Here is a 26,414-nt window from a genome sequence, read left to right on the forward strand (position 1 = left end):
TGGAACCTTGTGGTACAATGTCAGAGAGATCCATACACTTACACACAAGTTATTGTTATGAAACTAGAAAAATGCTTGTTTTTTGCCCCTTTTTGCCCCTAATTCCTAAAATTTTGATGCAATTACCTCCAAAATCAATCCCAACCTTCCTTTTGTGGTATTGAACCTTATGGTAAAATTTCATAGAGATCCATTCACTTAAACTAAAGTTAGAGTGCGAAAGCCAATGTGTCTTCGGACGACGACGACACCAACTTTATTTCGGCTGGATGAAAAACAATGGGAAGCGTTCAAACTTTGATTTCGGCTGGATGAAAAACAATGGGAAGCGTTCGAACTTTATTTCGGCTGGATGAAAAACAATGGGAAGTGTTTAAACTTTATTTCGGCTGGATGAAAAACAATGGGAAGCGTTCAAACTTTGATTTCGGTTGGATGAAAAACAATGGGAAGCGTTCGAACTTTATTTCGGATGGATGAAAAACAATGGGAAGCGTTCAAACTTTATTTCCGATGGATGAAAAACAATCGAGTTTTTTAAAGGAAATTTTTAATAATAAAAGAAAAGATAAATGAATGATATCCTAAACAAATTATAAATAAGTTTTTACAATAACACACAACTTAAAGATCATAATTAACATTGTATAAAGATTATCAAAACATGTAGATGTGGTTTTTAAATAAATATTGCAGATGATTGCAGATTTAAAAGTATCATTTACTATCTATGTAATGTCTTTATTTTATGTTCCATGCAGCTGGGAATGTTTCTGATGACTGAACAGCACCACGACCATTTTTATCTATTATTTCTCCTGTGTTACCGTTCAAAATGATCAAAGTTGGAATACCACTCACTCCAAACTTACTACTGCAAGTAGCCTGTAATAACAAGGTTAAAATGGAATACAATTTCTATGGATATTGTATATATAATTATATAAATCTTGTTGAAGAATGTTTGTCTGTTGGCTGTTTGTGTCGTAATTTTCTGTTTGATTGACCTTTATCAAACATCCCATTTTATCTATTCATATCACAGAGGTTTATTGTAGCAACAGCGTTTCAAAGAAAGATTGTAATTATTAAATTTTTTGCCAACTGGCACTTCTTCATGTCACTTGTGACAACCTTAAAGTTATAACACAACAAACCTTCAAATCTCTTTTTTCGAAATCCATTGCTAGCCATGGCATTTCTTTATAATATTCATTAAAACTAGATTCATCACGATCAGAACTTATGAACACAATCCCAAAGTTTTTGGCTCCAGCTTTTTTCCAGTCTTCATACTTCTTTGCAAGAACTGGTGTGAATCCTCGACATGGCGGACACCAATGGGCGGAAAAGTACAAACCTGAAAACGTACATAAATATATTTTGAAAACATAAGTACAATGCAATTTGACACTCAGCGTTCATTGCCAAAAACGAACGCTTGACAAATAAACAAATCCAAGAATACTTAGGAATCAGGGTTACACAACTCACCATCATGATAATATATATATACATCCGAAAAAGAACAAAAAGTATTTATGCTTATTTTTTTGTCAAAATCCTACTGCCCATCCCCCGACCGAAAATCAAATTGTCTCCCCAAGGCTAGCTTATAGGCATCTGACAGATATGTAAAGTGCTCACACGTTACAACATACCACTGACCAAATATCATATGAAATCATTCTGTTCAATAGTTTCTGATAAAAGTATGACTAAAATATTTCAAAGTTGTACGAACGGATTGACAAAGTGAATGCAAAATAGCCTGGATTTGGGGTATAAAAAATAAGATTTTTGCAAGTAAAACTCCGACATATTTGATTGAAAATAAAAAATATAATTATTTTCAATTTTAAGAATCAAATGACAATAATAAAAAATAATAAATGGGGAATGTGTCCATGGGACACAGATGATGATGCCCCTGATTGCATATTATATAAAGTTATAAAGGGACATAACTGAAGAACAGTAAAAGTGATGCTACCCAAATTTGTACTTGATCTGAGTTTTGTGGTAATAAGTATTGTGTATAAGTTTCATAACATTTGGTTGAGGCTAACTTAAGTTGGAGAACGGAAACGAAAAATTCAGCATTTTTTCCATTTGTAAAGGGGCATAACTCTAGAACGGTTAAAGCGACACCACCAAAATTCGAACTTGATCTGTATTTTGTGGTTATAAGCATTGTGTATAAGTTTCATAACATTTGGTTTAGGCAAACTAAAGGTAAAGAACGGAAACGAAAACATCAGCAATTTTTCCATTTGTAAAGGGCATAACTCTAGAACGGTTAAAGCGACACCACCAAAATTCGAACTTGATCTGTGTTTTGTGGTAATGAGCATTTTGTATAAGTTTCATAACATTTGGTTGAGGCAAACTAAAGTTAGAGAACAGAAAACAACTTTGGGACGTACAGACGTTCGTACGTATGTACAGACGGACAAGGGTAAAACTTAATGCCCCCACCGCTACGGCGGGGGAATAAAAAGGAGAACTTTTAATTTATAGAATGCACATAAAAATATTCTCGAAATATATTTATGATAATAGATTTTTTTTTTTAAATTTGTATACATTTGTTTGTTGTTTTAATGATATATAATAAGTATTCCTATTTTGTTGTTACATAGTGCATCATTCAAAGTGGAATCATTTAGCGCTTTAAAGCCTTAAAACAGTAAATGTTTCGATGCTTTTCCGTTATAGCACAGTGTACAACGGTAAAAAGACCCTTTGATTAGTTTACATTAACAAAAGGGATATGTATGAAAGAGTCCCCTCCTTCAACCCCCTAAGGTAGCTACCATTTGATTTTTATGGGGGGGGGGGGAAGGGGGGATAAGGGGGGGGGGGGGGGGCTAGGATGAAATTTGAAAAAAAGGAAGGACAGAAGTTTTGAGTAAAAAAAAAGGCAGGATGAGCAACTTGGCAAAAAAAAAATAAAATGCTCCGCTGGGCGCAGCTTGATACGACCCCAGAGGTCGAACCCTGAACAGTTGGAGCAAGTATGGACACAACATTCAAGCTTTTTGGCCCCTTTTTGGCCCCTTTTTGGCCCCTAATTCCTAAAATTTTGAGGCAATTACCCCCAAAATCAATCCCAGCCTTCCCTTTGTAGTATGGTACCTTGCAGTACAATTTCAGAGAGATCCATGCACTTGAACACAAGTTATTGTCAGGAAACTAGAAAAATGCTTATTTTTGGCCCCTTTGGCCCCTTTTTCCTAAACGTTTTGAGCAATTACTCCCAAACTCAATTCCAGCTTTCCTTTTGTGATATGGAACCTTGTAGTACAATTTCAGAAAGATCCATACACTTACACACAAGTTATTGTCATGAAACTAGAAAAATGCTTGTTTTTTACCCCTTTTTTAGCCTCTAATTCCTACAATTTTGAGGTAATTACCCCAAAATCAATCCCAGAATTCCCTTTGTGATATGGAACCTTGTGGTACAATGTCAGAGAGATCCATACACTAACACACAAGTTATGTCTGGAAGTTACAAAAATGCTTATTTTTGGCCCCTAATTCCTTAACTGTTGGTACCATAACCCCCAAAATCAATCCCAACCTTCCTTTTGTGGTATTGAACCTTATGGTAAAATTTCATAGAGATCCATTCACTTAAACTAAAGTTAGAGTGCAAAACCAATGTGTCTTCGGACGACGACGACGACGACGACGACGCCAACCTCATACCAATATACGATCACAAATTTTTACGGTCGTATAATAAATGCAGGACACAATTTTTCATCCTAGCGCCCCCCCCCCCCCCCATAAAAATCAAATGGTAGCTCCCTAAACTGTTATAAAATAATCCATACAAACCTAACACAAAATTAAAACTCTGAACTGACAAATTCTGTTATTGTAACCAGAGACATATATGTCTCTGTTGTAACCAACATATAAACCATTTAAACTTGGATTTCCCAATACGTGAGATAATTCATACACAAATATTTACACATGTATGTCAACACAATCAGTTAACCTTGAATTTTCTGTAGATCTATATGTTGCTATTGTTTACATGTGTTATTGGAGATATATAAATTGTGTATTATCCTTAAACAATTAGATTTCTACTACATTTCATATCTATTGGAAACTTTGTTCAAATCATTGATTTTACGACAGAAAGAACTATACAAATCCTTGTTCAAATTAATAATTGTTCGAAATGAGAGAAAACATCAAAAGGTGATTAACACAATAAATCAACGAATAACAGTACCTATGGAAAGAGAACTGGTTAATCCAATTTGACAACTCGGCCGAAATTGAATACATATTTTTTTCATGAAACGAAAACAATAGTCAATACATATACACACAGGCACTTGTCTCAGAAAAAAAATTTCCTATATACCCTCAATGTATTAAGGTAGGCCTATATAGGAAATTTTTTTCTGAGACAAGTGCATGTGCATATACAGCAGTTTTTACCGTAAGTCAAAAAAATATCTTAAAATCAATGGACCATAAAGTTGTAAACTTAAGCTTGTTAAGATTGAATGGAGAGAGAAATCAAAATAGCATTGTTAAAATCTTACCGACAACCTTCTCTGCTCCGGTAAAAGAACTGGTATCTACAGCCCCATCTTTTCCTTTCACTTTATCTCCAATCAATTCTACAATGGCAGACATATTCAGTTATCTCGAGGTGATTATTTCACAACAAGTTCGTGGTCAAGCTATATTAAACTCTGATATATACTGACTCAGTACAGTTATTGACGTATGGATTATGTAGGTAATTATAAATGTAAAAACTATCAGGTATGAACACGTTTCCCGATCATGGAAAGTATTTACATGTACATACGTGCTATTAAAGAGGTATGGGAATGGAAAATAAATAATGCATGGAAAATATTTGTTTATGGACACAATAACAGATGTAAATGATCCGTTGATTGAAGTTTGATAATATATTCGTTTACAGTAGGAACTAGAGAAGCTTGATATTGTCTGAATTTGGATTGTGATCAAATTTTTGACATAATGTAGGTTTCTGACACAAAATAAATGTGGTCAAAGATCTTAAATGACATTTAATTTACCTAGAATGGTCTGATATCCAAAATCTAACAACATGGTTAGATTCAGCATATAAAAAAACACCAATAATTTAATTTTAGTTGAAATCAAACAAAGTTTAATTTTGGACCCTTCAAACCTGAATATGAACTAATTTGAAAACAGGGCCCAAAATAAAAATCTAAATGCTCAATAAGATTCAGCAAATCATACAGCCGCAATAATTCAGTTTTTGATGAAATCAAACAAAGTTTAATTTTGGATCCTTTTGGCCTCAATGTAGACCAATTTAAAAATGGGGCCCAATATCCAAAAAAATTATACAAGGTTAAAACCCCCAAAAATTAAAGACTTAATTAATCCCATCGAAATTGGTTAAAACATTCGTATTTGTTTTCAATTAAAGATTTCTTGCTATTGCGCAATACTGTGCAATTGAAGATTTCTTGCTATTGTATGTGCAATACTGTGTTGTTGCGCAATACTGTGCAATTGAAGATTTTTTGCTATTGCGCAATACTGTGCAATTGAAGATTTCTTGCTATTGCGCAATACTGTGCAGTTGAAGATTTCTTCCTATTGCGCAATACTGTGCTATTGTGCAATACTGTGCCATTGAATATTTCTTGCTATTGCGCAATACTGTGATATTGCACAATACTGTGCTATTGCACAATACTGTGCAACTGAAGATTTCTTGCTATTGCGCAATACTGTGTAATTGAAGATGTCTTGCTTTTTCCCAATATTGTGCTATTGTACAATACTGTGCTATTGCGCAATACTGTGCTATTGCACAATACTGTGCTATTGTGCAATACTGTGCTATTGCGCAATACTGTGCAATTGATTTCAAAAATTTTGAAGAAAAAAAATTAACCTCCCAAAAAATTGGAAAAAAAATTGCTATTGTGCAATACTCTGTTGTTGCGCAATACTGTGCAGTTGAAGATTTTTTGCTATTGCGCAATACTGTGCAATTGAAGATTTCTTGCTATTGCGCAATACTGTGCAGTTGAAGATTTCTTCCTATTGCGCAATACTGTGCTATTGTGCAATACCGTGCAATTGAATATTTCTTGCTATTGCGGAAAACTGTGATATTGAAGATGTCTTGCTTTTGCCCAATACTGTGCTATTGAGCAATACTGTGCCATTGCGCAATACTGTGCAATTGAAGATTTCAAAAATTTTGAAGAAAAAAAATGAACCCCCAAAAAATTGGAAAAAAATCCCCACAACTTTTTGCCCCCCCCCCCCCCTTCCATTTTGGAGTAATTAACCCGAAACGCAATCCCAGCCTTCCCTTTAGGGTATGGAACTTTGTAGTACAATTTTAGAGAGACCCATACACTTAAACACAAGTTATTGTCTGGAAACTAGAATAAACAGCTGCGCCATGCGCGCATGATACGCCCGTCGAATTTTCAAAGAATAAAGTTCAATCAGTTCTCAATGTCATATCAGAAATTTATGAAAATCGAAAGGGAGCTTTTGTCAATTCACCAAATTTTCATGAGAACTGCTGCAAGCATTTTTGAGGTATTTTCCGAAAACTGGAAAATCCCCCCTTTTTATACGACCGCAAAAAAAATTTTGTGGTCGTAAATTGGTATGACGTTGGCGTCGTCGTCGTCGTCGTCGTCGTCGTCTGGCGTCGTCCGGCGTCGTCCGAAGACGCATTCGTTTTCGCACTCTAACTTTAGTTTAAGTGATTGGATCTCTATGAAATTTTACCACAAGGTTCAATACCACAAAAGGAAGGTTGGGATTGATTTTGGGGGTTATGGTACCAACAGTAAAGGAATTAGGGGCTAAAAAGGGGCCAAAAATAAGCATTTTTGTAACTTCCAGACATAACTTGTGTGTTAGTGTATGGATCTCTCTGACATTGTACCTCAAGGTTCCATATCACAAAAGGAATGCTGGGATTGATTTTGGGGGTAATTGCCTCAAAATTTTAGGAATTAGGGGCCAAAAAAGGGGCAAAAAACAAGCATTTTTCTAGTTTCATGACAATAACTTGTGTGTAAGTGTATGGATCTTTCTGAAATTGTACTACAAGGTTCCATATCACAAAGGGAAAGCTGGAATTGAGTTTGGGGGTAATTGCCTCGATAATTTAGGAATTAGGGGCCAAAAAGGGGCAAAAAACAAGCATTTTTCTAGTTTCAGGACAATAACTTGTGTGTAAGTGTATGGATCTTTCTGAAATTGTACTACAAGGTTCAATATCAGAAAGGGAAAGCTGGGTTTGAGTTTGGGGGTAATTGCCCTAAACGTTTAGGAATTTGGGGCCAAAAAGGGGCCAAAAAACACATTTTTCTAGTTTCCAGACAATAACTTGTGTTCAAGTGTATGGATCTCTCTGAAATTGTACTGCAAGGTACCATACCACAAAGGGAAGGCTGGGATTGAGTTTGGGGGTGATGAATCATAAGGGGGTTCAAAAAAATTGGGGGGGGGGGGGGGTTTCATTTTTTTTTCTTTTTTTCCTTTTTTTTTCTTTTAAAATTTTCCATTTTAAGTTGGTTAGATCTGATTTATATTTAAAAGCAAATAATAATGATATGGTAGGAGATACACACCAAACAGGATGTGTAAATTATTATATAATAAGTATTGTGCAATAGCAAGAAATTTTTAATTGCACAGTATTGCACAATAGCAAAAAATCTTCAATTGCACAGTATTGCGCAATAGCAAGAAATCTTCAATTGCACAGTATTGCGCAATAGCAAGAAATATCCAATAGCACAATATTGCGCAATAGCAAGAAATTGTCAATGGGGTTTTATTCTTGAATTCTTGGGGTTCTTTAATATGCTGAATCTAACTGTGTATTTAGTTTTTGGATTTTGGGCCCCGTTTTTAAATTGGTCCACATTGAGGTCCAAAGGGTCCAAAATTAAACTTTGTTTGATTTCGTCAAAAATTGAATTATTGGGGTTCTTTGATATGCTGAATCTAACCGTGTATTTAGATTCTTAATTTTTGGTTCCGTTTTCAAATTGGTCTACATTAAGGTCCAAAGGGTCCAAAATTAAACTTAGTTTGATTTTAACAAAAAATGAATTCTTAGGGTTCTTTGATATGCTGAATCTAAACATGTATTTAGATTTTTGATTATGGGCCCAGTTTTCAAGTTGGTCCAAATCGGGGTCCAAAATTAAACTTTGTTTGATTTCAACAAAAATTGAATATATGGGGTTCTTTGATATGCTGAATCTAACCATGTATTTAGATTTTTGATTTTTGGGCCCCGTTATCAACTTTGTCCACATTGAGGTCAAAAGGGTCCAAAATTAAACTTTGTTTGATTTCATCAAAAATTGAATTCTTGGGGTTCTTTGATATGCTGAATCTAACCGTGTATTTAGATTCTTAATTTTAAGTCCCGTTTTTTAAATTGGTCTACATTAAGGTCCAAAGGGTCCAAAATTAAACTTAGTTTGATTTTAGCAAAAATTGAATTCTTGGGGTTCTTTGATATGCTGAATCTAAACATGTGTTTAGATTTTTGATTATGGGCCCAGTTTTCAAGTTTGTCCAAGTTGGGGTCCAAAATTAAACTTTGTTTGATTTTAACAAAAATTGAATATATGGGGTTCTTTGATATGCTGAATCTAACCATGTATTTTGATTTTGGACATTGGACCATAATAGGTAAATTAAAAAAATTCAAGTTCTTAGACCACATTCTTTCTGTGTCAGAAACCTATGCTGTGTCAAATATTTAATCACAATCCAAATGCAAAGCTGTATCAAGCTTGAATGTTGTGTCCATACTTGCCCCAACTGTTCAGGGTTCGACCTCTGCGGTCGTATCAAGCTGCGCCCTGCGGAGCATTTTATTAATGAATAAAACACCATAACTCGGAAACGTAAAATCTAAAATTTATGAAAATGGAAAGGGAGCTCATGTCAATAGATATAAACAATTCACCAAAATGTCTTGCAAATTGGTGAAGGCATTTTGGAGTTATTGTCCGAAAACTGGAAAATCCCCCTTTTTTAATGAATAAAACCTCATAACTCGGAAACGTAAAATCTGAAATTTATAAAAAACGAAAGGGAGCTCACGTCATTAGATATAAACAATTCACGAAAGTTTTATGCAAATTGGTTTAAGCGTTTTTGAGTTAATGTCCGACATGTTGACGACGGACGGACGGACAGACGGACAACGGTATACCATAATACGTCCCGTAAACGGGCGTATAAAAATGCTTGTTTTTGGCCCCTTTTTTGCCCTCAATTCCTGAACGTTTAGGGCAATTAACCCCAAACTCAAAAACTTGATCAAGCGTCTCCGTGAAGGGTAATAGAGTCAGTATTTGCCATAGGATAGAGTCGTATTTAATAAAGCGCACACTTGATCAAGCGTCTCCGTGAAGGGTAATAGAGTCAGTATTTGCCATAGAATAGAGTAAATTAACACCCTCGTATAAGCCAATCAAAATATTGCATTTTTACGTGAAGTATAATAAATACAATTAACGGATTATAGAAAAGTTAGCAGATAGCAAATTAATATATTTATTAATAGTACGGAAACACATGTATTTGTTTTGGTAAACACGTGTGTTTGTTCACATCAGCACGCGTTTTAGAATACCTGTAATGTTTATATAATGGTTTTCATTGAATGTAATGTGTCGCATTGCAGGTATAATCCGGAGAGGTATAAATTAATTAATCACCGAATTATACAGGTTTTCTAGGTATCTTAAGATTTGGCTCGTGTTTCTCGTGCTTGTTGTTTCATATAGAATAAATAGAAATCATAATGTTATCATTCGAAATTCTGTCTAAAGCTGAGTAACGTACTCCGTACTCCTCCCCCATCCCCACATCATAAAAGTCTTCTTGTGTCAAAAGTAATGACTACTTGTATTCCTTAAAATTAATCTAATAGTTCTTTTTTGTAGATTGATGTATATTTATGTTTGACTGAGTGGCTGTGATTGAGCCCGTATACGTATGACTGTTTTATATAACGGCTGAGAATGAGCCGGTATGTGTTTTACCAGATCGTGGAGAAAAATGAAATGATTTTTGAGAATTTTCATACGTTTGGTAATAAAATGTTTGCTACTCTCAAAAGGAGAGCTCATTTCTGATACATGTGTTGAGTTTTATTGTATAAATAATTTATGTTTTTTTAAGTCTGACGAATAAGAATATAATTAACAATAGAACATACAGACTTATTTATCGAATTAAATAGATACAAGAATACAAGGTAAGATTGAATTAAATGTCGCTAATTGAAAAAACAAATTGAAACATGAAATTAGATAAGCTTAATCTTCCAAACTTGACTTAAACCTTCCATAATAAAAATTAACAAAATCCCTAAGAAATATTGTATATACAAGAAAAATAATGATTTTACGAAATTCTTTTATATAATGTCCGAAAATTCTGTCCATTTTTCCACTGAGACAATGCAAGGGAAGCAATCCTGTCACACTTAATTTCAAATGTTCAATATTTGGAATCATTGACCATTATTGTATTTACTTTGTAAAGTTCCAGTCTCTAACACTTTTAAAACCCATTACAGTTAAAGTTTCAATAGTCGTTTAACAATCTATAATGCGTGTCTCATAACATGAAACGTCAGCAGATAAATATTATAGTCTTGGCCAAGGGTAATATTTATACAATACTGTAGAATAAATAAAACGTATACACAAGCAAACCCATCATTAGTTGTATGATAAGATTTCATGTAAGTCCTTAGGCATAATATCATTGAAATTTTAAATAAAAACAAAACCGGCATGACGTCACGGCAGTGGTATGTAACTGTTTTTATACGCCTATCATCGACGTTCGGTATGTATTATGGTATACCGGTTTCCGTCTGTCCGTCCGTCCGTTCACATGTCGTACACAAAGGAGTAGGTCCGGTAAGGGCCGATTTTGGCCTCAAAATTCAAGTTCATCGGATGAAAGATTTTGGACACTTTTTAAACACTTAAGTGTCTACTTCAGTCGATTCAATTAGTTTATGTGAAAGATTTGAACTGATTTAGTCATTAAAGACGCTCAAATTCAAGCTTAAATATGAAAAATCTATCAAATATGACATAATACGTCACTTTTTAGATGGTTTTTGTCAAAAATGAAAGTGGCCGCATCCGTGTTCATTCTCAACCTTTATATATGTTATGTATTATCATCAAATACAACTTACATTTAAATATTAAGAATGAACACAAATGGGGCCACTTCCATTTCAGACGGAAACCGTCTAAAAATTAACCAAAATGCTAAAATTTCGAAGATTTCAGTAATTTAGCATGACTTAATGATGCTAGTACACGATACATGTGCATTGTATTGTCAATAAATTGCTTCGCTGAGCGCAACTGGATACGACCGCAGATGTCCAACCCTGAAAAGTTGGGCCAAAATGGACACAATATTCACGCTTGATACAGGTCTGAATTTGGATTGTAACTAAATTTTTGACACATAATAGGTTTCTGACACAGAATAACTGTAGTCAAAGAACTTCAAATTGGTTATATGATTTGAATTTATATTCAATTTATTGCTTTTGTGCAATACACTATGTTGTTGCCAATTGACCCCCCCCCCCCCAACCAAAAAAAAATTTATTTTACCCCGGTTTTTTGCTTTTGTGCAATACACTATGCTGTTGAATATGAACCCCCCCAAAAAAAATATTTGAAGAAATTTTCTTTTAATTTCTGAAATCTGAAATGAGAAAAATTGTCCCCCCTCCAATTTTTTTCACCTCCCCCCTTTCCCTTATTCCCCAAAAAAATTCTTTCCCTCAAGATATGGTCAGTATCTCAATTCAAATTTCTAATGCAGTTTGCAACCAAAATTACCCATTTAAATACATCATAAAAGTTTTAAAATATAAAATGACATACATAGTCTTGGCTAAAATTAATATTAATTAATAGTAACTGCTAATAAAATGCTCCGCAGGGCGCAGCTTGATACGACCGCAGAGGTCGAACCCTGAACAGTTGGGGCAAGTATGGACACAACATTCAAGCTTGATACAGCTTTGCATTTGGATTGTGATTAAATATTTGACACAGCATAGGTTTCTGACACAGAATGAATGTGGTCTAAGAACTTCAAAATTTTAAATTGGAAATTCACATATTTTTATGGTCCAATATCCAAAATCTAAATACATGGTTAGAAAATCAGCATATCAAAGAACCCCAAGAATTTAATTTTTGATGAAATCAAACAAAGTTTAATTTTGGACCCTTTTGACCTCAATGTGGACAAAGTTGATAACGGGGCCCAAAAATCAAAAATCTAAATACATGGTTAGATTCAGCATATCAAAGAATCCCATATATTCAATTTTTGTTGAAATCAAACAAAGTTTAATTTTGGACCCCGATTTGGACCAACTTGAAAACTGGGCCCATAATCAAAAATCTAAATACATGTTAAGATTCAGCATATCAAAGAACCCTAAGAATTCAATTTTTGTTAAAATCAAACTAAGTTTAATTTTGGACCCTTTGGACCTTAATGTAGACCAATTTGAAAACGGAACCAAAAATTAAGAATCTAAATACACGGTTAGATTCGGCATATCAAAGAACCCCAATAATTCAATTTTTGATGAAATCAAACAAAGTTTAATTTTGGACCCTTTGGACCTCAATGTGGACCAATTTAAAAACGGGGCCCAAAATCCAAAAACTAAATACACGGTTAGATTCAGCATATTAAAGAACCCCAAGAATTCAAGAAAAAACCCCATTGAAATTGGTCAAGAAATAAGCAATTTATACGAAGTATCTTCTTTTGCACAATACTGTGCAATTAAATATGTTTTGCTATTGCGCAATACTGTACAATTGACAATTTCTTGCTATTGCGCAATATTGTGCTAATGGATATTTCTTGCTATTGCGCAATACTGTGCAATTGAAGATTTCTTGCTATTGCGCAATACTGTGCAATTGAAGATTTCTTGCTATTGTGCAATACTGTGCAATTGAAAATTTCTTGCTATTGCACAATACTTATTATATAATAATTTACACATCCTGTTTGGTGTGTATCGCCTACCATATCATTATTATTTGCGTTTAAATATAAATCAGAAATAACCAACTTAAAATGAAAAATTTTAAAAGAAAAAAAAAAGGAAAAAAAAAAAATCCCCCCCCCCCAAATTTTTTGAACCCCCTTATGATTCATCACCCCAAACTCAATCCCAGCCTTTCCTTTGTGGTATGGTACCTTGCAGTACAATTTCAGAGAGATCCATATACTTGAACACAAGTTATTGTCTGGAAACTAGAAAAATGTGTTTTTTTGCCCCTTTTTGGCCCCAAATTCCTAAACGTGTAGGGAAATTACCCCCAAACTCAAACCCAGCTTTCCCTTTGTGATATGGAACCTTGTAGTACAATTTCAGAAAGATCCATACACTTACACACAAGTTATTGTCATGAAACTAGAAAAATGCTTGTTTTTTGCCCCTTTTTTGGCCCCTAATTCCTAAAATTTTGAGGCAATTACCCCCAAAATCAATCCCAGCATTCCTTTTGTGATATGGAACCTTGTGGTACAATGTCAGAGAGATCCATTATACCTCCAGTAGGATTGGATTGATTTCCTAATAAAATTACACTATTGATAAAAGGAAGCTCCTTTTCGAATTAACAAAATTCTGATATGTCGTTCTAGAGTTACGGTTCATTAGCTGTCACATTTCAGTAAATTTTTCACATATTGTACCATAAGTTACCAAATTAAGGAAGTTTTTGACATCACGCACTATAGCTATACTTTGATTAAATGACTACAAACTTCATACTGCTGTTTGGAGGGTAAATGTAGACTGCCTTTTGATTTTGAAAATTTTCTGGTTCCAGAGTGTAATTGTCATCGGAATAATCAATAAAAGACACGTAAGCAGCGATCAACGATGTAATACACAATCTTGAACAGGTGAGTCCGGGCTGTGACCTGACACGACCCCGGACTAGCTTGAAGTTTACTATACCTGCGTGTATTGCATTACGATTACTAACTGTATATAAACTGTTTATTGTCGTAAAGCTTGTTGACGGAACATTTGATCTTACGTGTAATACATAGAAAATTTAAAAGACATTTATGCGAGATTCAACGAAATAATCAAATGTTGGTCGTAATAGGCGAGTCCGGGTGGTGACCTGAAGTGACCCCGGACTAGGTGTATTTGCAAAATATAGACATCGATAGAAATATTAAACTTTACACATTATTTGATAAAAAGAGGTTTTTCAGTTTTATTCATCTAACTTTTTGCTTATTTGATTGTCATCGGAAAAATTAACAAAAGACGTTTATCCGAGAATCAACAAAATAAAACTAGGTGAGTCCGGGACGTGACCTGAAGTAACCCCGGACTAGGAGTATAGGAATTATATATATATATTCAATTAATTGCTGAATTGAAAGATGTTTTTTTTTTCTTTTTTTCTTTATTCATTTCTTTATTTCTTTAATTATTTAATTGTCATCGGAATAATCAATAAAAGACACGTAAGCAGCGATCAACGATGTAATACACAACCTTGAACAGGTGAGTCCGGGCTGTGACCTGACACGACCCCGGACTAGCTTGAAGTTTACTATACCTGCGTGTATTGCATTACGATTACTAACTGTATATAAACTGTTTATTGTCGTAAAGCTTGTTGACGGAACACTTTTATAAATTATCTCATAGTTCAAAGTCAAACTAGCGGTGTTCCGTGTAAACAAAGTTTTCAAAATCTGATTTTGTTCATAACGCTTTAATTTAATAAATTTGTTTAATTCGGTCCTTCCCTAATTTGATCATCAGCATGGCTACGGATTTCTTGCCAGAGGTATTGTGAGGAGACATGACCAGGTATTCAAACGATTTCCTGTCGGACTAAAAACACTTATTATACAATTACGTAATGCTGGTTCATGCATCGCTGACTGCTGACCATATATACCACTGTGTATACATCAGAATACACGGCCGGTAGTTTGGAACGTTCAGGTGTAATATACATACACATTTTGTTTGTTTTGAGTCCGACAGTGATACACGATACATTTCTTAACTCATATGAGGCAAATTTACTACCACTTGTTTATGTATAACAAATTTGTAAATAAACACACTGTATGTATGATTTATTTATTATTATTATTATAATGCATCTTGTTATAGTTCTCCAAAAATTACCATCCTTCTCCTGAATAAAAAAGGAAAATATAATTCTAAGAAAATTCACTTTCCCCTATAATTTATCCTAAAATATTTCCATGTGTTTTAAGGTCATTTGTAAATATGCATACTGTAGGTAGGATTTATTTTTATTATTATAAATTATAATGCATCTTGTTACAGTTCTCCAAAAATTTAACTTCCTTCTCTTGAATAAAAAACGAAAACATAATTCGAAGAAAATTCACTTTCCCCCTATAAATTTATCCAAACAATATTTCCATGTGTTTTAAAGTTATTTGTAAATATACATACTGTAGGTATGATTTATTATTATCATAATGCATCTTAATACACTTCTCCAAAAAACTATCTCCCTTCTCATGAATAAATAAGGGAAACATAATTCCAAGAAAATTCACTTTCCCCCAATAATTTTTACCCAGTACGGGTCCGGCGTCCGGTCCGGGTCCGGGTTTCATACCAAAGTCCGGGTCCGGAGTCCAGTCCGGTCCGGGTTTCAGGACGTACCCCAGAGTTATGACTTTTTTCAGTCGTATTTAATTTGAAGCAATAATTGTATGCCTAACGATTCTGTTATAGAGACATTTTATTAACTTTTAATTCGATGCTTTCTAAATATTTCATTTTATTCTTAAAAATTATTAATTTCTAAATTTCAATATGCACAAGACGACATAGCATGCGCTCCAGGTGGTCAACTCCACACACCGTATACAACCGCCTCCTATTAAAACAAAAGGCACGTCTTTGTCTATATCGCTCACCTGGTGAACAGGTGCCAGTCTGCTAATGATGACATTTATATGCACATACTAGTTATTTTTTGCTGATCATTTTTGCAATTTACATCCTACAGTTTTGAGACAAAAGCCAAAACTGCAAAAAAAAAAAATCTACATTGCAGGGCAACAACTCCGAAACAATATTGTCAGATTTTCTAAAATATTGTCCTGCTGATCTTTTTTGTGAGTTAAACTTTTAGCTTAGCTCCTTTAATTTTCAAGATAACAGCAAAGCACTGCAAAAATGAATATTTCAGGGGCAATATTTTCACAACCTGAAGACAGATTTTTCTGAAATGTTTAGGGAAATAAAGATCTTCACGTGCTGACCATTTTTGCATTCTACACTTTTAACCTAGCTCCACAGTATTGAAGATAACAGGTAACCTTCGGGCCAGCTGAGCTAAAAAGTATGCTCCGCAAAATTTTGACCACTTTTACCGATCTTACCTATGATATTAACCGGATCTGTATTCCACGTTTTCGGAAACTCATCACTTTCGCCTACATCTTCTGAAGCGTCCTCGCTGATGACCGTACCAGTTTTTCCACATACAATTGCTAATGTAGGTATACCCTGCACTTCAAACGTTTCTGACAACTTGTTCTAATGAAAAAAGATGTCATGTAGGAACAGAAAATGAGGTCAATGAACAATGACAGCCATCTTTGCGGCCATTTTCGGATTATTTAATCATATCAGACATGTTTATAAAATCTAAAATACATCGACATATACATTCAACTCGGACCAAAAATCGAAAAATATAATGCTTCATTTTATTTTATAAATATTATTGAACAAATAATCTAAAAGAAGATGCATATATGTACTTAATGCACGTAAAATCAGTAAAACATGTTCATTGCATATAAAACATCTAAATAAATGGGGAATGTGTCCATGGGACACAGATGATGCCCCCGCTTGCATATAACGTTATAAAGGGACATAACTCAAGAACGGTAAAAGTGACGCTACCCAAATTCGTACTTGATCTGAGTTTTGTGGTAATAAGCATTGTGTATAAGTTTCATAACATTTGGTTGAAGTAAACTTTAGAGAACGGCAACGAAAAATTCAGCAATTTTTCCATTTACAAAGGGGCATAATTCTACAAAGGTAAACGTGACGCCACCCAAAGTCAAACTTGATCTGTGTTTTGTGGTAATAAGCATTGTGTATAAGTTTCATAACATTTGGTTGAGGCAAACATAAGTTAGAGAACGGAAATAAATAAAATGCTCCGCAGGGCGCAGCTTGATACGACCGCAAAGATCGAACCCTGAACAGTTGGGGGAAGTATGGACACAACATTCAAGCTTGATACAGCTTTGCATTTGGATTGTGATTAAATATTTGACACAGCATAGGTTTCTAACACAGAATGAATGTGGTCTAAGAACTTAAAAATTTTAAAAAGGACATTTACCTATTATGGTCCAATATCCAAAATCTAAATACATGGTTAGATTCAGCATATCAAAGAACCCCAAGAATTCAATTTTTGATGAAATCAAACAAAGTTTAATTTTGGACCCTTTTGACCTCAATGTGGACAAAGTTGATAACGGGGCCCAAAAATCAAAAATCTAAATACATGGTTAGATTCAGCATATCAAAGAAACCCATATATTCAATTTTTGTTGAAATCAAACAAAGTTTAATTTTGGACCCCGATTTGGACCAACTTGAAAACTGGGCCCATAATCAAAAACCTAAATACATGTTTAGATTCAGCATATCAAAGAACCCTAAGAATTCAATTTTTGTTAAAATCAAACTAAGTTTAATTTTAGACCCTTTGGACCTGAATGTAGACCAATTTGAAAACGGAACCAAAAATTAAGAATCTAAATACACGGTTAGATTCGGCATATCAAAGAACCCCAATAATTCAATTTTTGATGAAATCAAACAAAGTTTAATTTTGGACCCTTTTGACCTCAATGTGGACAAAGTTGATAACAGGCCCGAAATTCAAAAATCTAAATACATGGTTAGATTCAGCATATCAAAGAACCCCATATATTCAATTTTTGTTGAAATCAAACAAAGTTTAATTTTGGACCCTGATTTGGACCAACTTGAAAACTGGGCCCATAATCAAAAATCTAAATACATGTTTAGATTCAGCATATCAAAGAACCCTAAGAATTCTATTTTTGTTAAGTTTAATTTTGGACCCTTTGGACCTTAATGTAGACCAATTTGAAAACGGAACCAAAATTTAAGAATTTAGATACACGGTTAGATTCGGCATATCAAAGAACCCCAATAATTCAATTTTTGATGAAATCAAACAAAGTTTAATTTTGGACCCTTTGGACCTCAATGTGGACAAATTTAAAAACGGGGCCCAAAATCCAAAACCTAAATACATGGTTAGATTCAGCATATTAAAGAACCCCATGAAATCAAGAATAAAACCCCATTGAAATTGGTCAAGAAATAAGCAATTTATAGGAAGTATCTTCTTTTGCACAATCCTGTGCTATTAAATATTTCTTGCTATTGCGCAATACTGTACAATTGACAATTTCTTGCTATTGCGCAATATTGTGCTATTGGATATTTCTTGCTATTGCGCAATACTGTGCAATTGAAGATTTCTTGCTATTGCGCAATACTGTGCAATTGAAGATTTCTTGCTATTGTGCAATACTGTGCAATTGAAAATTTCTTGCTATTGCACAATACTTATCATATAATAATTTACACATCCTGTTTGGTGTGTATCTCCTACCATATCATTATTATTTGATTTTAAATATAAATCAGAAATAACCAACTTAAAATGGAAAATTTTAAAAGAAACAAAAAAGGAAAAAAAAAAAAAAATCCCCCCCCCCCAAAATTTTTTGAACCCCCTTATGATTCATCACCCCCAAACTCAATCCCAGCCTTCCCTTTGTGGTATGGTACCTTGCAGTACAATTTCAGAGAGATCCATACACTTGAACACAAGTTATTGTCTGGAAACTAGAAAAATGTGTTTTTTGGCCCCTTTTTGGCCCCAAATTCCTAAACGTTTAGGGCAATTACCCCCAAACTCAAACCCAGCTTTCCCTTTGTGATATGGAACCTTGTAGTACAATTTCAGAAAGATCCATACACTTACACACAAGTTATTGTCCTGAAACTAGAAAAATGCTTGTTTTTGGCCCCTTTTTGGCCCCAAATTCCTAAAATATTGAGGCAAGTACCCCCATCATCAATCCCAGCCTTTCCTTTGTGGTATGGTACCTTGCAGTACAATTTCAGAGAGATCCATACACTTGAACACAAGTTATTGTCTGGAAACTAGAAAAATGTGTTTTTTGGCCCCTTTTTGGCCCCCAATTCCTAAACGTTTCGGCAATTACCCCCAAACTCAATTCCAGCTTTCCCTTTGTGATATGGAACCTTGTAGTACAATTTCAGAAAGATCCATACACTTACACACAAGTTATTGTCATGAAACTAGAAAAATGCTTGTTTTTTGCCCCTTTTTGGCCCCTAATTCCTAAAATTTTGAGGCAATTACCCCCAAAATCAATCCCAGCATTCCTTTAGTGATATGGAACCTTGTGGTACAATGTCAGAGAGATCCATACACTAACACACAAGTTATGTCTGGAAGTTACAAAAATGCTTATTTTTGGCCCCTTTTGGCCCCTAATTCCTTTACTGTTGGTACCATAACCCCCAAAATCAATCCCAACCTTCCTTTTGTGGTATTGAACCTTGTGGTAAAATTTCATAAAGATCCATTCACTTAAACTAAAGTTAGAGTGCGAAAACCAATGTGTCTTCGGACGACGCAGGACGACGCCGGACGACGACGACAACGACAACGACGACGACGACGCCAACGTCATACCAATATACGACCACAAAAAAATTTTTGAGGTCGTATAAAAATTCAGCAATTTTTATATTGGAAATTTGCCAAAAACTGTATTATTAATAAATTCCATTGGAAATTTGCCAATAACTTTAGTTTAATGAACTTCATTGGAAATTTGCCAATATAAAATGTTGCTGATAAAGCTTCACCTAAATTGCTTTTAAAAGCTGGGTTTGAGTTTGGGGGTAATTGCCCTAAACGTTTAGGAATTTGGGGCCAAAAAGGGGCCAAAAAACAAGCATTTTTCTAGTTTCCAGACAATAACTTGTGTTCAAGTGTGTGGATCTCTCTGAAATTGTACTGCAAGGCAGGGGCGGATCCAGCCATTTTTAAAAGGGGGGTTCCCAACCCAGGATAAAGGGGGGGGGGTTCCAACTATATGTCCCCATTCAAATGCATTGATCGTCAAGAAAAAGGGGGGGGGGGGGTTCCAACACCCGGAACCCCTCCTCTGGATCCGCCACTGCTGCAAGGTACCATACCACAAAGTGAAGGCTGGGATTGAGTTTGGGGGTGATGAATCATAAGGGGGTTCAAAAAATTTTGGGTGGGGATTTTTTTTTTCCTTTTTTTTCTTTAAAATTTTCCATTTTAAATTGGTTATTTCTGATTCATATATAAAAGCAAATAATAATGAAATGGTTTGAATAGGTAAATTAAAATTTTTTAAGTTCTTAGACCACATTCATTCTGTGTCAGAAACCTATGCTGTGTCAAATATTTAATTACAATCCAAATTCAGTGCTGTATCAAGCTTGAATGTTGTTTCCATACTTGCCCCAACTGTTCAGGGTTCGACCTCTGCGGTCGTATCAAGCTGCGCCCCAGCGGAGCATTTTATTCCACTTGTAAAGGGGCATAACTCTAGAACGGTAAAAGTGACATCACCAAAATTCAAACTTGATCTGTGTTTTGTGGTATTTAGCATTGTGTATAAGTTTCATAACATTTGGTTGAGGCAAACTAAAGTTAGAGAATGGACATACGGACGGACGGACGTACAGACGGACAAGGGTAAAAAATAAAATGTCTTTTTCTTTGGTTCTTTATGTTTTTTTCATGCAGTTATACAAACAGTTTGTGTTTTATGCTTTCCAAACTTTGAATCTCGAGTGTCCCTGTTGTTGGTTATTCGAAGAACCGATTACATGCAAACTTAAGTCGATTTCGTACTATTATTATTTTACTACCGCCCAGTTATCGGTGCTTCTCTATATATGAATGCCATTACATATTTTATTTAAAAGTAATTATGTACAATTGTGTACAAAACCGAAAATAAATTTTCATGAGGCTATACATTTTTGTATCACGAAAAATAAATCAGCCGTCCTAGGAACAGACGAAAACGGCTCCTGCCCCCAGAATATGAAATGGTAATCGCCTAACTAAAACGACATCTGTGCATGCATTTTTTTTAATATGATGAGTAATGGTTGTTTAACGTCCAGCGGCAACTTAAATTCATATTCGGGACAAGTAAATGCGATATGATTATAAACCCTGCATTGTATTAGACCGACACGCTGATCCGGATTTTTAGTGGTCTAGTTAACAAAATAAGTCCACAGGAAAATATGTCACCCTACCTAGACATATTCTGACTCCGAACCGACCAGTATTTGCTCTTACTCCTAAAGCCGCGTTCTTAGCGGGAAGCAGCAAATACTATTTTTAAAGTTTTTTTGTTTGATCCGACCAAAGTGCCGAAAAATGACATCGCGCAGTCGAGGCGAGCACGCTACCACCATTACGCTTTAAGAAAGGAAAAAAACAAACTAAATGATTACCCTTCGTTCTTCGTCGTCATATGGAATGGTTAACCAAGGCATCTCTTTATAATAATCGTCAAAATTAGACTGGTCCCTGTCAGAACTAACAAAGATGACTTCAAATGGATGACCAGCTTTCTTCCATGTCTCATATTTCTTGGCCAAATGTGGTGTAAAGGCACGGCAAGGTGGACACCAATGTGCAGAAAAATAAACACCTGTATTATATAATTTTATAATACAGTAAAGAAATGAGCAAGCATAAGTAAACACGCATTTAAACTAACAATGAAAAAAGAGTACAGTTGTGAGCCATAAAAGTGTCCTGTGAAAAAGTGTCCAGGTGGACACTTTTTCACAGAAAAGGTTCATTTAAATGTGTCCGATGCTGTTAAAAAGTGTCCATTCAATCGGACATAATTTCATAATAAAACTATTAAATTCTGTCCTGTAAATGTTGATGTTCGAATAAGAGACACTTTTTCACAGTAAAAATTGTCCTTTAAAGGGAGATAATAAAAAGTCACTGAAATGTTTTAGCTATATTTAATTTCCTATTACTAATACAAACCAATTAAGAACCTACGAAGGACACTTTTTCATATGAAATATTGTCCTTTCTTTGAAGGACACTTATTCACATCTGTGGGCACGATTTCACAAGTAAATATCGTCCGGACAATATTTCATAATAACATTATGTCCGTGGACACAATTTACTGTGAAAAAGTGTCCGGTGGACATAATTTTCATAGCGGACAATATTTAATCCTACACAGTCGGCATGCATATATCAAAGATAAATCAAATATATCGACATAGTTAGTTTCTTACCCTATCAAACCTTCTCTCATTTTCCCGAGGAGAAAATTTCTTACAGACATGTGTACAGAAAAACCTTTCAAAACATTGTTATCAGTCATCGCCATTAAGCAGGCAAAATACAGATATAAAAAAAATGATACATAATGGGCTGTTTCAGAAATTTTCTGCCCCCCCCCCTTTTGGAAGATGCTAGAATATCTCGTATAACCTGACATTTTTTTTGTGTGTCAAACCTTATGAAAAATATTGGATTTCATTTTTGGTTTTGTTTGGTAAAACAAAATTGGTGAAAAAAACGATGGAATTTCAGAAATTTTTGTGAAATCGGCAAAAACAATTCTTAGGAAAAAAGATTAGACATAAGCGTGTTTCCATTTGAAAAAAATGGGATGGGGTAAACAGACTATTTCTGGAAACGTCCATTTACCACACATCATATGGGAACATTACTGGTCACTCAGGTCGATAGAACCATTTTGATGATGATGAATGGCTGCTTAACGTCCAGCGGCAAATTTATATGCTTATTTGATGATGAATGGCTGCTTAACGTCCAGCGGCAAATTTATATGCTTATCCAGGACGACAGCGTGTTAATGTATTTATAAATATTAACCCTGCTTTGAACTAGACCGACACGCTGAGCCGGATTTTTAACGTGCTAGTTTACAAGGTATAACACTGCGTAAAGTTTTCGCGCGGAACCAATAACATTCAATTTTGAATCCGGTTCCTTACCTGGAAGAAGAAGAAGAACAGTCCGCAGGATGACATGTCACCTTACCCGGACACATTATTCTGATTCCGAGACGACCAGTCTTTGCTCTTACTCCATAATGCCGCGTGCTTAGCGGAGAAGCAGCAAATACCAATTTAAAAGTATTTTGTTTGACCCGACCGGAGTTCGAACCCACGACCTCCCGCACTCGAGGCGAACATACTACCATGAAACCACCGATGCGGTTGAGAACCATTTTGAAAGGTACAATTTATTAGTGCATAACAAAAAAGAACTTTACCAGAGATTTTGCACACGTTATTCCTTTTTATTAACTAATTAAAACAGTCTTACCTATAAGTTTCTTTTCACCACAGAGATCTTTTATAGCAACATCACCATTCTTGCCTTCGACTTTCTCACCAAAGAGGTCAATTATTTTCTCCATTTTGTATCTAGATGTCTGTGTAGTCTAAAGTGGTCGAATCGTTAATCATTTATACTACAATGTTCACTCACTAATCTATTTTTATGTCTTATTTTAGTATGAACTTCTAGAATGTAGAGGTCGAATATTTAAAGATTTAGAATACACTGTCCACTCACTAGTCTATTTTTAGGTCTTATTTTAACCTGTTAATGTGTAAATGTTAAAAATAGATAAATGAATCATTTACACGTCTGACGTGTTTTGTGTAATGTAATTAATAGCATTGGTAATCATGTGAAACCATGCAAGTATGTTTTCATTCACTACAGTTTAATTTATTTACTAACTTATGGTAGCACAACATAATTTTTTTTCACCCCTAATCAGACAATTTATACTGATATAATTTAAAATGAGGAACCAAAAGAAAGAAGAAAGATTAATCTATGAAATAGTGATAATTTGATTATTACATGATTATTACATAATTGATTATTATGTAATTAATTGCTAGATTTTGATGTCCACATTAGAATGAAATTAGCTTCTTTGTTATTTATAGCATCCCAAATATTTTGATAGATTCTTCTGCAACACAGTCCGTGTCCCAGATTTTTCCTATTGTATTTCATTCTCTCATAACCCTTCATTGAAGTTTGCAAACTTAATTCATAAGAAATGACTCGATTTAATTGGGTATAAAATTTGTTCTATTGATGTTTTGGGAAATCTGAGACACGGTTTTGAAGATAACTGGTCAATGAACAACGTGTGCTTAAATCAGGCATATTGGGGCACATGTCTGGGAGCTAATTTCATTTAAAACTACATTTTCATGACAAAAATGTATGTGTCACAATTGAATAAATAAGGATTTTCCTACTTGAATAAAATTGAGAATGGAAATGGGGAATATGTCAAAGAGACAACAACCCGACCAAAGAGAATACAACAGCCGAAGGCCACCAATGGGTCTTCAACGCAGCGAGAATATCCCGCACCCGGAGGTGGTCCTCAGCTGGCCCCTAAATAAAATTGTGTACTAGTTCAGTGAAAACGGACGTCATACTAAACTCCAAAACATATAAATGAACTAAAATGAAAAAACATACAAGACTAACAAAGGCCAGAGGCTCCTGACTTGGGACAGGCGCAAAAATTCGGCGGGGTTAAACATGTTTTGTGAGATCTCAACCCTCCCCTTATACCTCTAGCCAATGTAGAATAAAGAAACACATAGCAATACGCACAGTAAAACTCAGTTTAAAAGAAGTCCGAGTCCGATGTCAGAATAGGTAACAAAAGAAACTAAGCAAAATGACAATGATACATAAATGAACAAAGGACTACTAGCAGTTACTGACATGCCAGCTCCAGACTTCAATTAAACTGATTGAAAGATTATGTCTTCATAATATGAAAATCAAGTACAATCCCTCCCGCTAGGGGTTTAGTATCATACCATCATAAAATATATGAGAAGAACATAACCCGTATCATGCCAACAACTGGTTTTAGAATAAATGTGTTTATTTCCGATGCAAAGACCCTATGAGTGAATCAATATTAATACCAAAATATGCAATCCTTAATGACTTGACAACAGTATCGTAACTATATCCTTTCCGAATAAGTCTGTTTAAAGGTTTGGTTAGCTTTTGAGGTGAATGCCGACATTTTGTGCTTTGTAAAGAATATTACCATAAAATATTGGATGTGAAATACCTGAATGTATAAGATGTCTGCATGTTGATTTATATTTATGAATGATGTCCTTGTACCGATGATAAAATTTAGTAAATGTTTTGACTAGTTTGTGATATCGAAAACCCTGGTGTAATAATTTTTCAGTAATACAGAGATTTCTTTCGTTGAAATCAAATACGTTGTTACATACACGAGCGAATCGAACAAGTTGAGATATATAAACACCATAAGATGGCGACAAGGGAACGTCACCATCTAAAAATGGATAATTAACAATAGGAAATGAAAAATCATCTCTTTTATCATAAATGTTGGTATTAAGCTTCCCGTTAAAGATAAAGATATCAAGATCCAGGAAAGGGCAGTGTTCATTGTTAGTATTAGCTTTATTTAAAGTTAGTTCGGCAGGATGAATCTCTTTCGTGTACATACTGAAGTCGTCATTATTGAGAGCCAATATATCATCATTATTGAGAGTCAATATATTTGAACCTCATTAATTTCAATATTATTCACGCATGTACCATTGGGATACTTCAGGATTGGTCTTTAATCATTAGTCAATTAGGTTTTGACCAGTTAGAAAGCATTCCAGTTCAGCAATTCTAAATATATAAAGAAAATGCACACCCTATGCATCAAAAACCAGATCTGGCGGGAGAAGTTACATCATTATTGACCTTGCTGTAAGTCAGTTGCTACTGATTTGGATTCCGTTATCTATTCTTCTTTCTTCTATAAACCGTTAATCCACCTCGTTTTCATAACTGTTATTTTTATAGCTGGTCAGTGGTCATAAATCTATCAAATTATTCTATTGATTTACTACAAAGTACTGCCCACATGTTCTTATCTTGTATCAGTCAGACACGTGCATTTGTTTATAAGACTTATTACCACCAAAACTCATTAACAGTGCAAGATATGGAAACATATTGTTCTTAAGACTTTTGTGGTTTTGTAATATTAAGAAGTAACAAAAACAACTGAAA

The 26,414-nt window shown here is 34.6% G+C and overlaps 1 protein-coding gene across 1 annotated transcript; it reads right to left on the minus strand.

Annotated features, from left to right (window-relative positions):
• Nucleotides 1-491: 491 nt before the first annotated feature.
• Nucleotides 492-23,931, minus strand: LOC127700370 (nucleoredoxin-like). Its single transcript, XM_052203817.1, has 6 exons — nt 23,640-23,931; nt 21,761-21,960; nt 16,531-16,687; nt 4,575-4,652; nt 1,158-1,360; nt 492-885 (listed from the first exon to the last, which is right to left on the minus strand). Exons 1-6 carry the CDS (start codon nt 23,731-23,733, stop codon nt 742-744), a joined length of 876 nt encoding a protein of 291 aa, XP_052059777.1. The 5' UTR covers nt 23,734-23,931; the 3' UTR covers nt 492-741.
• Between the last annotated feature and the right edge of the window lie 2,483 nt (nt 23,932-26,414).

The sequence above is a fragment of the Mytilus californianus genome, unplaced genomic scaffold, assembly GCF_021869535.1.
Source record: "Mytilus californianus isolate M0D057914Y unplaced genomic scaffold, xbMytCali1.0.p SCAF_5, whole genome shotgun sequence".
NCBI lineage: Eukaryota > Metazoa > Mollusca > Bivalvia > Mytilida > Mytilidae > Mytilus > Mytilus californianus.